The sequence below is a fragment of the Nelumbo nucifera genome, chromosome 2 (genome assembly GCF_055504915.1).
Source record: "Nelumbo nucifera cultivar China Antique chromosome 2, China Antique-T2T, whole genome shotgun sequence".
NCBI lineage: Eukaryota > Viridiplantae > Streptophyta > Magnoliopsida > Proteales > Nelumbonaceae > Nelumbo > Nelumbo nucifera.
In genome coordinates, this window is record NC_142650.1 from 32,566,833 (window position 1) to 32,582,830 (window position 15,998).

Below are 15,998 nucleotides of genomic sequence, written 5' to 3' on the forward strand. Positions count from 1 at the left end.
TGGAATTGTCGCTTCCCAATCAAAAGTCGCTTTAATGGATGAAGTCGATGGTTCCAGCCATCCACAATTTGAATGAACGAAGTCGAACTCGAACTTGGAGAAAAACAAAAGGGTAACTTTGTCCTAAAAACTTAATGTTTTCTCCTGCTCACTCAAGTTGCTATTATTTTTAAAACATAACTGAAATTGTCAATTGACCAAACTTGGTCTTTTATGTTTTGCAAAAAGTCCTTTAGGAAATTAAATCATAAATCTAGTGTACTTTTCAAATTTATTATTTATTAGTATACATTTTTCAAAATTACCAAAAAATTTTGTAAAATATGTTAGCAACCTTTTATTACACCAATTGAATCATAAAGGTCTGAACCATATAATAGACACGTTTTTTTATTCATTAACGATAATAGTAATAATGAAAATTTGTGCAAAATTGGAAAATTATTGAAAAATTGTGTAGATTTCATTATAAAATTATTGAATATCATAATTAAATCAGAGTAAATTTAAATTTAATTTTCTTTGAATATGTTATTAAATTAGAATAAATTAATATTCAAAGAATCAACAAAAATCCAACTTCACAAAATTAATTTTTAGGAAATTAAATTAAATTATAAATTCAGTGTACTTTTCAAAATTTATTATTTATTAGTGTACTTTTGGAAAATTTCCTCAAAATGTTGTAAATAGTTGTTGAAATTTATTTTTTGTATTTTCATTGAAAATTATTGCATTTTCAAAAGTTTTCTGAAATTTTGTTATTTTCAGTAAATTATTACATTTTTGATTTTTTGGAAAATCGTATGTTGAAAAATAAAATATAAATTAATGTACTTTTCAAAAATTTGGAAAATTTAATAAAATTTATTAGATTTGTGCAATTATGAAAAATATTGAAAATTTGTTTAATTTTTACAGTAAACAAGTATTGAAAATTTGTTTAATTTTCAATAATCTATTATTTTTTTTGGATGTTGGGTTATCCATGTGACTGACACTTATGTCCTTTTGATCATTTTTAGTTTTTTTATTATGAAATTGGGTATTGAATTTTCTCGCACGGGTCCCGATTAATAATTAAATAAGGATAGAGTAGTTTGGACATTTAGAAAACTTTAAAAAGTGAAATGAGAGTCTTTTCCGAAGTTAACTGACTAACGGAGGGATCTTTGTCTAACGGCCAAAGTTTAGTCCCTTACGTTTCTCATTCCTCAGTCCCTCGTTTCTCCTTTCTTTCCCTATTTTTTTTTTCCTTTTCATCGTATTCCAGGAGTAGAGGGCCTTCAAACATTTGAAGACAACGATGGTGCCGTAATCTAGTTTGAGCAGCTTGATTGAAGACCTTCTTTGCTCCCAATCGAATCGGCATAGCAGTTACAGGCTCTACCGAAGGAGACGTCAACTAGTTTTGCATTTTGCCTCAAGAGCAGGTAAGCCCTCTTACTGATATTGGTGTTCTTCGTCTTCCTAAAGGTCGGCCAGTTTCGATTGAACTTCCCACAACGGATTAGCCTTTCACGTCTGTACTCTCACTTTCCTAAGTAGGCATTCCGATTCCAAGAGAGGTGTGAAGGGGGGGGGGGGGGGGGCGGGGACCCCAGTACCACTCGCACTCATTGGCTCATTGGACTTCGGTTTGAAGAGGGTAGAGTTCAGGTAGTTGAAATCCCAATCGGTGTCTGGCCAAACTTGCGTCTAAGCATATGAGGGAGTTGGAAGCCCCCTAGCTTACATGGACTGAACAAATTGATGAATCTGAACCTGAACCATCTTTATTTTGTTTGACATTTGTAGATAGCATGTGATAGTTTAATTTCTAGACATTGTCCTTTGCTCTCTATCCCACAACTGTTTTTGTCTTATTTCTGTACAACTATTTTCTGAGTTATTAAACATTACATTTGAATGGGTTTAACGATACAATATGTTCATATGATCTTTTAGGTTCCACTCACGTGTATGTTGCTTTTATGAGACAAGCTTGAGGTGTCATTGCAAGAGGAATGGCAATAATCATTTAAATGAACCTTTGAATTAGAAGTCTTAAAAATGTGTTGTTTTAAGTTGCTGAATATGTTATATTGGAATGGCTTCTAACCATTTATCTTGGTTGCCAGCCAAGTGTTAGTTTAAATCCCTAAGTGGCCCAACAAGTAATTGCTTTACCAAAACAATTCGCGTGGAATGACAGTTAATCCTCCAAAGTATTCTTGATCTGGTGAAATAAATTAAATAGCCCAATGGGAAACTGACAATATCGTTTACATTTTTTGAACTTCTCGTAGATTGCCTACTATCTTATGATTTGCAATGACTCTCAACTTCTAAAATATTCTTGTATGTTTTTTTTTTTTTTTGTTTTTGTTTTGCTTTGTTTTATTTTGTATTGTTTTTCAAATAAATGGACTGCTATCTTGTCTATTCATTTATTTATTCTTGATATCATCTCCCACTTGGACTGTCAATGGCTCTCAAGTGTTATAATAAGTGACTGTTTTTTTTGGGTGCATTTTCCAGATTATCAACACACTACCTTTTCAAATTCCAAAACATTCTTGAATATCTAGATTCTGTATTGCAGTAAATGTTTAAGTCAATGACTAAGTTGTTAACTCTGGGAGCATGAATCATGTGAAAGCAAGGATTTAAACATCGACACGATATGCCTGATATGGGGCGTACCGTATTGGTATCGATTGACAACGGTACTGGATATGCTACGAATAGAAATGTATCTCGTAAGTCATTTGTATCACACCGTTATGGATGCGTATCGGCCTGTATCGTATTGTATCGGTTGATACGCATTGATACAAAGTGATATGCGCGAAATGCCGCGTCTTTCCATACTTCATGAAAAATGCACTTATCACGATTCCCAGGCCATCCGATCGCGCCTATCTTTTGCCACACTCTAAACCATCAAGCCAAGCTTCATCTTGCGATATTAAATAGAATAAAATAAATTTTATTGCTTTTTTGTGTCGACATACAATTTAAACAAAAAACATGTATTTATATTTAACAATTCTAACTATTCCAAACAATAATATTCAAAAACAGTATTTTATAAAGTAATATAAAAAATAATATATCAAGTCCATATTTATATAAAAAGATGATTTTTAATATCAATAAAATTATAGAAATAAAATATTAATAATAAAATAATTATTTTAATATTTAAATTGCACATGATATGCTTAATTTTTTTATATATTTTTACAAATTATTAATTAATATTTTAATTTACATTAATAAGCAATAACAGCATATTTATTATTTATAAAAAAATAAAAATATTGTTTACAAAATATTGAAGAGTATGATATTAGATTAAATCTATCAAAGCCACTAATCTAAATTTATTTCAAAAAATGATTTTTTATTTCAAATTATTTATAGAAATAAAAGTATTAACAATGGAATAATTATTTTAGTAATTAAAAATTATGAATTTGTATAGGATATGTATCTTAGAAATTTTAACAAATTTGGTATACTTTAATTTAATATTATATTTTTGTGAATTATTAATTGGTATTTTAATTTGCATTTAGGAATTTAATATTTAGTTGATTTTTTGTTAATGTTAAAAAATTAAAATAGTAAAATTAAAAAATAACTGATATAATAATTAAATTATAATATGCACATGTGTTTAGTGTCTTGGATTCTTGATTGATGCATTGCAAATAAAATTATATAATATCTAGACATCCGGATATATTGATTGTAATATATTTTTTCATATACACCATTAAAATATACATTTTCTATGTATTTATATACTATTTGTGACTATTTTGGTCTTAAATTTAATATATTTGTGGAATTTGTATGTATTTCCCTAACGTATCCATTTGTTTTTATATTTTTCGCCTGTATCCATGCGTTTCCAAAGCGAATCTGTATCGAAATTCTCTGATACGGTACCGGATACTGATACTTTAATCCTTGCTTGAAAGAATAAGAAATAATTATTTGCCGGATGGCGTGGGGACTGTTAGTGGCTTTCAAGCATTGTTATTGAATGGATATAGTTTTTCCCTCTCATGAAAAAAATTGACTATTACCTTTTTCTTCATTTTTAGTAGTTAATCAAAACATGTTGCTAGCTCATACTCTTGTATATAATGTTTCATCGTAATATGTTTTTTAGTCCCTTGCCCATTTTCATGTTAAAACACGTGCTCCACTAATCAGCCACTTACCCTCTTCATCATTGTGAGAGTGTCATCCACATTGAAAAGAGAGAGAGGTGCCTAGCCCCTTCCTGCTCTCTTCCCCAACTTACCCGGATAATCTTTTCCCGGGCATTGGAGTCATTACAAGTAAAAAAAAAAAAGAAAAAAGAGCTCTTCTTTTCTCCGGCTGGGAGTCCTGTCACTCCCTTCTCTCTTCAATGATGGGTGGTGGTTACAACAATTGTCCATGAAGTGGGCCATCTCCCAATGCCCACAGATTGGTGACTTCACTGGGGAGTAAGTGAGGACTGTGTAGGTGCCACTTTTCTTCCATTTGTTTTCTGTTTTTTTTTTTTTCTTTGGTATATTAATTTCATTAAAAAAAGAAAAAAAAGCTAGGCTGTTTTCCTTTTATTCCAATAATTGGGTATTCGGATTGCTTTCAGATTGAATCTTGATTTTAATTTTTCTATTTAAGTTCCCCTTTGCAAATTTCTGGGTGTGCTTAATTTGGGACAAAGTGGTTTGATCACCATTTAAGTGGATTATTTGAGTCTCATGTATACAACTTGTGGATGAATTCTTTTTAGGACAGAATGTGTAAACTGCATGAAACCATTGGATTAAGTAGGAATCCTGTCATAATAGAACATGTTCCATTGTGCATGCTAAAATGCTGTGCTCTATTTAAGTAACAGTCCTAATGGATCTTAGCTTGGACTTTGGATTTACAAGAATGCCATGTTAATAGTCGAATTTGTTTCCAGCACTGTCTCATGAATCTTTAGCCAAGGTAGTGAAGGCTGCACCTGCACAAATTAATAGTCGAATTTGTTTCCAGCACTGTCTCATGAATTTTTACCCCTTTTTACCCCTTGAAGTCTATTTCCATATTTTGTTTTATTTTTTCAACATAACAAGTTAAGATTGCTTTTCTGCTATTAATAAAGTTTTTGAGAGCTTTACACTATTTCTACTTAGCCTTTCTTTTTAGAATCCCTTTTTTTCCTTTATGCATAATCATTGCATGAATCTAATGGGCTTGGATTTGAACAATAGAATAATATTGTCTCCGTGTGCTGAATTCTCAGTAAAAACGATCTTCTTGACTTAGAACTTATTGTTCTGATCTGATATGCTTGCATTGGACACAGACTCTAGGAGTCTGGTTAATCTCTTTGCTGTGTGGCTGACTTATGCCTTATTGTTGGAAGCCTAGTGACATAGGGACTGGCATAACAGCCCCTAGCAGGATTCTTGGAAGTCTATGGTACAGAAATCAGTCACTTTGTCTTTAATGTTTAGGTTGCAACAGTTGGGGACCTACCTTCCGTGACTGAGGTTATAGGTCAAATTGGATTGGGTTTGATTTTCTAACAGTAGTGCTTGATAAGTTTTGTCATGTCTCTTATGGTGGTTGTGATGATTCTTGCTTGAATGGGTCTTATGTTGAATGATGGCATGGTTCAAAGTATCGATACACTTGTGTATCAGCAGAGGTGTATCGGTACTTAGATACAAGTGGAAATACCTTTTTTTTTTTAGTTTTTTTTTTTCAAAATTTGGTTCTTGGGAAGATATTTAAGCATATTTTTATTAAAAAAGAGTGGGGTCCCGAAACACCTGTAAACAGGTGTATTGGACCCCTAGAGATAAGATACGATACACCCGATACGGGGCGTATTGTATCAAAAATTTGAATCTTGAATGGTGGTTTTAGAGTTGATGGATGATGTGAGGAAGAACTCTCGGGGCTTTTAGGGTATGGGATGGAATAATGGATGCATATATTGAAGTGTTTTTTCTGTGCAGGTCAGTGATTTAAAAGGAGGCGCATTTTAGGGTAGGCGCCTCGCCCAGGTCCTAGGCGCAGCCCATTCAGGCGTGCACCTGGTGCGCCTTGCGCCTTAGCCCAGGCATTCACCTTTTGAAAATTTGCTGCTTTTTTCCCTTTTTTTGAGTCTGGCCGCTGGGCCGGGGGCTCCGCCCCTGGACCCCCGTGCCACGCCCCTCAAGGCCAGCCCAAACAAGTCCATGTTAGGGTCTTAAATTCTTTGATTTCACACAAAAAAATAAAAATTTTATAGTTTTAATTGTTTTTAACTGCATTTTTCTCTAAGCAGTTAAATCAAATCTACCTATTTGATTGGGATCATATCTTAATATACACAAAAATAGTTGTGTACATTGCTTTTAATTGCTTTTAGCTTCACCCAAACAAGTCCATTCATTCATCTTAATAAAATATCTTCTTAAAAGCAATTAAAACTGTAAAATTATTATTTTTTGTGTGAAATCAAAGAATTTAAGACCCTAACATGGACTTGTTTGGGCTGGCCTCGAGGGGCGTGGCACAAAGGCGGCTTGTAGAATTAGGAATGTAATATATCACATTAGCTACTTGATGCATTTGAGAAAAAAATAGAGATTGTGGGTTTTATATGCTTGAAAATGTTTTATATGTTTGATTTCATTTTTAAATTCTCATTTGAATATGCTTTACATATTATATTTATGTATTTTAATTTTAGATAATAGGTTTTTTAAAACATTTATTTTAAAACTTAAGTTAATATTTTTATTAATATTATGTTTTATAATTTTTTGATTTTTTTTGAAATTTTTGCATTTTTTTTTAAATTGTGCGCCTTGCCTCAAAAAGGCGTGCGCCTCGCCTTGTGCTTTTAAAACACTGGTGCAGGTGACCTTCCCCTTGAACCCATCATTATCAGCCCTTCAGACTGCTGTAATTTATAGCAGTAGACCAACCCAGATCCCCTCCAACTACTGCAATTTACTAGCACCAAACCAGTCCCAAAAATTAACCTCTCCAGCTGCTTTAATTTACAGCATATAAGCCAGCCCTAAACCCACTCCCTTCATCCAGCAACTGCAACTTGCAACAGAAAACTAGCACCAAACCACTCCCAAAAACTATCCCCTCTAACCTCTCTAGCTGCTGTAATTTACAGCGTATAAGCCAGCCCTAAACCCACTTCCTTTACCCCATCCAACTGCTGTGGTTTGCAGCAGAAAACCAGCATAAAACCAGTCCCAAATTCACTTCCTTTAACCCATCCAAGTGCAGCAATTTGCAGCAGAAAGCTAGCATAAAACCAGGCCCAAACCCATTTCCTTTGACCCTTCTATCTGCTGTAATTTTACAGCAGGAAACCTGCCCCGAACCCACTCCATGTATCCCATACCAATGCTGCAATTTGTGGCAGAAATTCAGCATAAAACCAGCCCCAAAACCACATCATTTAACCCTTATACCCGCTGTAATTTTTATAGCAGAAGGCCAGCCCTGAACCCATTCCATGTATCCAATACAACTGCTGCAATTTGCAGCAGAAAACCAGCCCCAAAACCACATCTTTTAACCTTTATACCTGCTGTAATTTTTGCAATGGAAAGCCAGCTTGAACCCACTCCATGTATCCCATTCAACTACTGCAATTTTCAGCAGAAAACCAGCCTCAAAACCACATCCTTTAACCTGTTCTATTCAAGTCAATCCAAACCAACCTCCAACTCGGATGTCAAAACTAAACCAGTCCATCTAGATCTACTCAAACTAAATGCCACCATCTAAACCAAATCAACAAACTTTAGACTCACAAGGGCAAAGAAACCTTTCCAAACTGACCCAAGCCTACAAATCACCCTTTTGGTTTTACCATAAAAAAAATCAAGGAATAATCAAAGCTTTTCAACGTCATGTATTTTCATGTTTATTGTAATTCCTTGTGCTTGAAATCAATTAAGATGTGTGTAGTAGTTCTACCGTAAACAACTTTATTGTCATCCCCACAAGCATGGCCACCTAGAAATCAATTGGGATGTGTGTAGTAGTTCTAGGGTTTGAAACTTCGAACATGTGGTCATGTTATACACATTTTTTTTCCTGAACTTACTTGCTTTTGCATGATTGGTCACAATGTCACACACTCATTTACATTAGATCTAGCAACCTGTCATTCAATTAGGTGGAGGCTAGTAGATGTGCAGCCACTAGGACACTTGGGAAACCTTGGTCCTTTTGGCCCAGTTGAAATCTTCAAGCCAATCACCAACCTGAGAAGTTCATTAGTCCATGAATGGAAATTTGAAGGTTGGCAACCGCATCGAAAGCCTGAGTCTAGAGCCAAAAATGATAACCCCATATAGATTGTTCTCAAGTGTAAACTGGGATATTCTTTGTGAGAAATCCTAGATCATAGAGGTAGGACATGAGTGTTGGTTGTTTGCATCAATTTTTCAGTTTTTGCATTCTCTTTCTGTTTCAACGATCACCTTTTATTTTCGGCGGTTCTCCAACGTACCACATCGTTTTGTGGCTTGACTTTGTAATTTGTACAATCTCTTCCATTGTAGTAAGTTATTTGCCATTATCATTTCTATTCGATTGGATTGTCATTGTGTTTTAATTAATTGTTTTCTTGTTGTTTGGGTTGGACTGCATCTTATTGTAGCAATGGCAAATACCCAAGATCGGATGCTTTTCACAAAGGAACCTTATATTGAGGATGTTGGGCCACGGAAGATGTAAGTGTATTCTATTTTAGTGTTCTTTTCTTTTATTTGGTTTGATTAACTTGTTTAAGCTTCAAATGTGTTCAACATGGTAATTTTCCGGTGCTATATTGGCAGAAAAAGCATTAGGTTCTCAATGTTTTCGGGAGATGAAATAAGGAAAGCGGCTGAGGTTCAAGTGTGGCGTAGTGTATACTATGATGTCAACAGAAAGCCTATTGATGATGGATTGCTGGATTCTCGCATGGTTATTTTCTTCTTTGTATTTTTTCATTAAATATAAACTGTCATAGTTATTATTTCTTAGTGTAGATAGTGATATGTGTGGAAATTATTGCTTCTTTATTATAAAAAAAAATCATTGCTTCTTATGGGTCATCCACACTTGTCTTTATCATTCTGTTTTTTGATAAGTAAATGAGTTTTAGTAATCAATAATTGACAACATTAACATTACAAGTAAACAACAGCATAAGTATACTAAATATAAGCATCCCTAAGAGAGGTAAGAGATGTGACCTCTCCCATCATAAAGAAGAAAAATACAATTACATCCTTATCCAGTTGATCCCTATTCACTCCTTGCTTAGTGAGACTATCAGTGAAAGTATTGGTGGTCTTAATCAACTCATTCTATTGACACTCCTGAAATTGTGTGTGTTTTCCTTGTTCGAATTACTAAGTAGACATGGTATCAGAGTAGGTGATTCAATCAGCAGTGGAAGTAGTTTTAATCATTGGTTTAGAAGAGTGTTTCAAGAGGTTTTTATTCTACCTTCAGTTGTTGGTTTGATAGCTCTCTGAAGGCTAGTTTGAACCTTGTGTGTATTGTACTAAAGCTAATTTCTTTATCAAATAAAATTTCCCTTGCTGATAAAAAATGTACCCTAGTTCTTGCTTCCTAATGCCATACTTCTGTTATTTACCTATTACTTCACATTACACTTAACTGTGCATCTTCAATGTACATTGCCTTTTAGCTTATTTTTGGTTATGTTTTCCTTTTGGCGTGCCACTGCATTGAGGAAAGATCCGCTTTTATATTTCAGGGTCCTGCAAGCAAGAGTGGAATATGCACAACATGTGATGGGAGTTTTACAGATTGTCCAGGTCATTTTGGATATTTGAATCTTGCCCTCCCTGTTTTTAATGTTGGATACTTCAGTACTATTCTGGATATTCTGAAGTGTATTTGCAAGGTAATTCTATAGAATGGTTTCAATGGCTTTTGTTAGAGGTACTTTTCATTATTTAGTAGTTGCAAGTTATCACTTTTTTGATTGGCAACAATAAAGTATGAGGTTAAAGATATCATGGCTAATTATTATTTAGTAGTTGCAAGTTATTATTTAGAGGTGCTTTTCATTATTTATATGCAGATACCATGGCTAGTTAATATGAAACAAAAGTTGGCTAAGTGGTTAAAGATGCATCGATTTATCAAAAAAAAATCTGTTTTATCATATGTTTTGTTTGGCATACTTCTATCCATTCAAAAACCATTTGGCATCTGGTGGGAGTTGTTACCATCGATTGGTTTTTCTATATGCCTACTATTATTACTCAATTGTTAAGGTTATTTTGCAGTCTTGTGCTCGAATACTTCTTGAGGAGGAAAAACGTAAAGACTATTTGAAGAAGATGCGAAGTTCCAAGGCAGATGCACTGCAGAAGAATAACTTAATGAAGCAAATAGTAAAAAAGTGTACAACCATGCTGTCTAGCAAGAAAGCCTTAAAGTGCACTCGATGTGGATACATAAATGGTTTGACTTATTTCTTTTTGACTGCATTTGCTTTTTCATAAAGGGGCAGAGGATTTTGCATTTATTGTAGAAGATGTGGAAACATCACAGAGATCAACTAAAAAAATTTATTCTCCTTGTCATATTGAAAAAAAGAGCCTTTTGTAAATTAATTTATGTTTATCGATAAACAAAATATGTTCCTTGTCATGGTAAGCTTGGTATTATTAGTAGATAGTAGTGCAGATTTTAGGATATTTGAAAAATAACCTGATGCATAGCATGTGCTTGGTTAGATCAGTTTGAGGCTCTTTGGAAGCCCAAAAAGAACTAATGGATCTGAAAGGATGGAAGAAATGGCTTGAAAAGCCTCATGGCCTTATTCTCATTTTGTAGGAATTTTACAGGAGAAAAATTGGCAATCGGGTTCCACTTAAGATGCAGTTCTTTTATTGAGGTTGTATGTGTCTTAGACCCTGTTTGATAATTAAGTACTTGTTAAAAGAAGTATTTGTTTTACAAGTACTTCTTAGAAGTACTTATTTTAACAACCCTTTAGACTGTTTGGTAACCCACTTTTTCAAATCACTTATTATGTTTTTAAGTACTTATTGGGGTGGGAATGTTTGGTAAGTTACTTTCCCCACAAGTGCTTATATTTATACAAATGACAATTTTAGCCCTCACTTCACTCATACATATATACAATGCTTTTCACATATAATACTATACTTTTCACATAATAATACTAATACTAATTATTATAATTATAATTATAAGATAAACAAACAAAAACAGACATGGAACAAATATAAACCAACTGAAGCTATACACCGAACTTATGAACCAAACTGGCATTCAAAGAGGAAAAAACGAAAAAACGGAAGGTAAACCATATATGCACAAAAAATCTACTAATCAAAACAGAAACCCTAAAATCCCATTTGAAACCAAGTGAAGTGAACAAGGATAAACTTCGAAATGTTAAATAAAACCAACTTACCGTCTTCTTCCTCGTCATCTTCATCAACGTCTCCCCTCTCTTCGTCATCGACTGCTTCTACATTCCCAACTTCCCTCTTGTCTTCCTCCTCTTCGACCTCCTCTGAAAAAATAAACAAAGAGAGAAATGAGACAAACACGGGAAAAACAAATGAAATGAATCACCATATTTAAAGAAAGCAACAGACGAAAACACTCCGAAGATCTCTACCTTCGTCGTCGGACACGACAGCTCTACCACCCATGTTTTACAAGAGAAAATCAGCCGAAAACCTAACTCTGGCTAATGGAGAGTGCTGAGAACCGATAAGAAAATCTGCGTGAAAACCAAAACAAAGAAAAAATTATATACTAGGGGGTAGAGAGAAAGGGAGAAAGATGGGCGGTTGGAGACAAAGTGGAGGGGCCGAGATAGAGGGGGAGCTGATAAACGGAAGATCGAGGGGAAGAAGATGATGAGCAGTGCTTTTTGGGCACGAGGGTATTTTAGGCATTATAAAAATTTATCAGGGACTGGTTCGTACTATTTTTTTGGAGAAGTACTTCAAGAAGTACTTAAAAAAAGCCAACTTGAAGTCACTTTTTCAAATAAGTACTTCTTCCCCACTTTTTTACCAAACACCCATAAGTACTTAAAAACCACTTAATGTGTGGTCCCATGTCTTAAAAGAAGTACTTGTTAAAAGAAGTACTTTTTTTAAGTGTTCTCAAACAGGGCCTTAGTAATAGGGTTTTTAGTTTTTTCGAAATTTACTCTTATTTTTAAATTACTATTTGCGGAACTTTCAGACTTACTATTTGTGGTAATTCACATAATTACTGTTTATAGTAAAATGTCATTTGCTATGTTTTGTAATTTACAGTTTCTCTATATTCAGTTAGTTTTAGTAGGATTAGTAAAGTATTATTAGAGTTGTTTTAGGAGTCAGAGTCCCCATTTTAAGTGTCCTTATGGGTTTACCTATGGGTTTGCATTTCTTTTATGGTGGTTAGAAGTTGTTTTGGGTTAGAGACATTAGAGTTCTTATGTTTAGTATATAAATTGTGATTGTAATTGCAATTCAGAAGAGTTGATTTTATAAAATATAGTTTGGTTTTGTAAGTTTTAGTTGTTTCCAGGAATTGTTTCTCCTTTTTCTCACCTATTTCTTATTGTAAGTGATCTATCTCTTTGCTGTTTACTTTGATAGCAAAAGTTCTTCTTTTTCTTTTGATCTATTGCTCATTCTTTGGCGGCAACAAATTGTTTACTTGCTTTCAATCTCTATTCTTCATCATTAATCACTTCAATCACCTTTCATCGCACAAAGCTTACTACCAAATCTAAAAATTCTAGGACATAATGCCCCTTACCTGTTCTATGTCATGGCCATTCTTCTTCTTCTCCTCTTCCTCTTCCTCCTTCTTCTACTTTGTGAATTGTGATATCAGTGGTTGCTTGGAATGCCCATGATTTGGAAGCAAGAACTTTTAAAGCAATTTTGTGCTACCCATAAAACACATGGAACTAGTGACAATGTCTGTATCTGCAATGTGCATTGTAGTGGAGGAAGTTTTTAATCGGTCATGTGAAGTTTTTAGTTATTTTGTACTTATCTGACTTGTTGTATTGCAGGTTTTGTTAAAAAAGGAGCCTCTATTTCAGGCACTGGGTCTACATTGGGTATTGTTCATGACCGTTCAAAAGTTAATGACGAGAGTTTGGAGGAATGTAGTTCTGCAATTTCCCACAAAAAGGAGTCAAAGGCATCTTTTCGTGTAGTTCACGTTCTTAACCCTGTTAGAATTCTTGCACTTTTCAAAAGAATGGTGGATGAGGTAGGTCTTAGTAACACTAGATTTTGGGGACCACAGTGCTTTGTTTATACCTTAAATGTTAAAGACTTGTGAATTACTACAGGCCTAATTTTCCTTCCTTTCATATTCATTTATTTTTGCCTTGTGCCACAGGACTGTGAACTGCTTTATCTATATGATAGACCTGAGAAACTCATTATAACAGACATTGCAGTACCACCTATAGCCATCCGTCCCTCTGTTTTTATGGATGCTGGAACAATGAGGTTGGCATGGCATATCTTCATATTTTTTTTTTGATAAATGTTTTTCTTCGTTATGTCAATTATTAAATTACAAATGCACAACATTAATGTTCAAAGATGATATTCTCATATAACATTGAGTGACAGAGTTTCCATTTCCCTCTGTTTGCAGCAATGAAGATGACATTACTTCTAAGTTAAGTGCTATTATCAGGGCAAATGCTCCTCTTCGACAGGACTTACAAGGAGCCAACCCGAAGTCAAAATGCTTGGTACTATTGGGTGTTCTGACCATGTTTCCTCCTTTAACTTATCTTGCTATTGAATTTTGTGGCCTATATAGTAATGTGGACATCTTTTCCTGAAGCAATGTAGAAGAGAGAGTCAAAAGCGGAAGTTTTCTGAGTTTTGCGGTCAAGCCTGATTTTTAGACCTAATCCCAGATAAAAGCCCAAAAATCAAGACTCAATTCCAGCAAAAGCATGTTTTGGATGGGCCCAAGTGGCAGCTCTAATCTTAATTCTGAGCTGCTTTCTTCTCATCCTTTGTTTTACTCTATCTTCCTTGTCTTTGACCTATCTTCCTTCTTCACACCTTGAAACCTCACAAATTCTTCATTGAATCAATATCCTTTGGCTTATCATGGGAAGCTTCCAAAAGACCAGCGACATCAAACTCATGGAGAGAATTAGAGGTTCTCCATCATTGTTGGGTTTGTTTTCCAGTCTCAAGCCTGAATAAAGCAGGGATGTCTCATATTAAGCAGTTATCATTAAGTAATTTTGCCCAACTCTTATGAACATGGATCTTGAATTGTCATTAATGCAGGAGCTAAAGAATGAAATTTGGAATTTTCTGTATTTTCGTATATTTGGACAGTATGGATATTTTTGTCATTTTAACTAGTCCTGTGTGGGGCCTGGGCTATAACATCTTGTTCCTTTAATTTAGTAGGGCTTATCTTTCAATTTTCAGTTTATTTGCATTATTAGATAGAAAGTTATTGTGTTTCTTGATGCACAAGACAAGGAGTGGCATTTTTGTAACCATGGTGAACAATATTCCGGGCCATACAAGTCACTCTGTAAATAGATGTATTCTCTTCCTTTTGAAGCTAATGAATGAATTAATGTTTGCTCAAAAAAAATGAATGAATGAAGATTTCTTTAGAGCTCTCTTGCACATTTGCTGTATGGAGTGGTTCCTACAAACCCTAGAGTGATTCCTTGGGCTTTCTCTCTCTTTTCTGTTCCTCTACCCTTTCTCCTCTCTCTCTCTCTCTGTCTTGTGATAGTTTGTTCCAGCCCTACTGCATCAGTCATTTCAGAATAGAGTTGAATGGCAGAACATGATAGATGCATGTAGTTGACCCCATATGGCTGGGACACGACAATAGGGATATTTTGGTAATTTTATATGTTATGTGCAATTCCAGCCTGAAAGTGTTGGAATTGATCCAGTACATTTTTTTAGTTGACATCAGATTCTAAAATTTCTTGTTTTCACAGTTTTTGTTTTGTTCCAAACCACCTACAAATTTCCCATAGTTGATCACCTCCAATAAATTTCAACCACTTAATGACATTGGACAGCATTGTTTCACAAGATCATATCAAGAGTAGAGGTTTTAATTGGCAAGAAGATGCTATCTTTGCCTTCTAGAGGATGAGAGTGTGTTTCATCTATGTTTTGTTTGCTGCTATGCAGAGATTATTTGGGGTTTCATTTTCTTAGTATTTAAAATGGAAATGTGGAGCCCAAGATCATCAAGTGAAATCTTTGCTGGTTTCTTATTGCAAATGAGTGTGTGGAAGACAGAAAATCTTCTGGGATCCCAGGGGTCCTTGTGAGACTTGATCTAGAGAAGGCGTACAACAAAGTGGATTGGGACTGCATTCTTGATTGCTTAAGGCTAAGAGGCTTTGGGAGAAAATGGATCGGGTGGATTAAGGGTTGTATTGGTTCTCCTTAGTTTTCAGTATTGATAAATGCTGAAGCGAAAGGTTATTTCAAGGCTAGTAGGGGTCTAAGACAAGGTTGCCCTCTTTCCCCATTACTATTCACTTTGGTGATGGATATATTTAACTATCTTTTTGACAAGTCAATTTTTCTCAACTTGGTGAAAAGTTTTGAAGTGGGTAGAGATAAGATTCACATCTCTCACTTACAGTTCGCCGATGACATAATCCTATTCTTGGATGCCTTCACAACCAACATCACAAACACTAAAATGGTAGTCGAATGTTTCGAGCTTCTCACTGGTTTGAGAGTTAATTTTTGCAAAAGTAGTATTATTGCTATTAACTCGGTGGAAGTGGAACTTCGAGAAAATTTCAAATCTTTGTTGGGGTGCAAAGAGGAGAACCTCCCCATTACCTACCTTGGGATGCCTCTTGGAGGGAATTCAAAATCCCTTAACTTCTGGAGACTAGTGATGGAGAAATGCGAGAAGAAACTATCGACTTGGAAAAAGTGTTCTCTCAA

The 15,998-nt window shown here is 34.6% G+C and overlaps 1 protein-coding gene across 1 annotated transcript in view; it reads left to right on the forward strand.

The window, feature by feature from the left end:
• Positions 1–1,209: 1,209 nt before the first annotated feature.
• The window catches only part of NRPC1 (nuclear RNA polymerase C1), a 105,276-nt gene continuing 90,487 nt past the window's right edge, over positions 1,210–15,998 (forward strand). The window contains exons 1-8 of the mRNA XM_010267287.3: positions 1,210–1,433; positions 8,666–8,738; positions 8,844–8,973; positions 9,776–9,925; positions 10,314–10,491; positions 13,088–13,290; positions 13,423–13,535; positions 13,687–13,786. Coding sequence (XP_010265589.1) covers positions 8,668–8,738; positions 8,844–8,973; positions 9,776–9,925; positions 10,314–10,491; positions 13,088–13,290; positions 13,423–13,535; positions 13,687–13,786 — 945 coding nt within the window. The 5' untranslated portion in view covers positions 1,210–1,433; positions 8,666–8,667. The remainder of the gene's footprint in view (positions 1,434–8,665; positions 8,739–8,843; positions 8,974–9,775; positions 9,926–10,313; positions 10,492–13,087; positions 13,291–13,422; positions 13,536–13,686; positions 13,787–15,998) is intronic.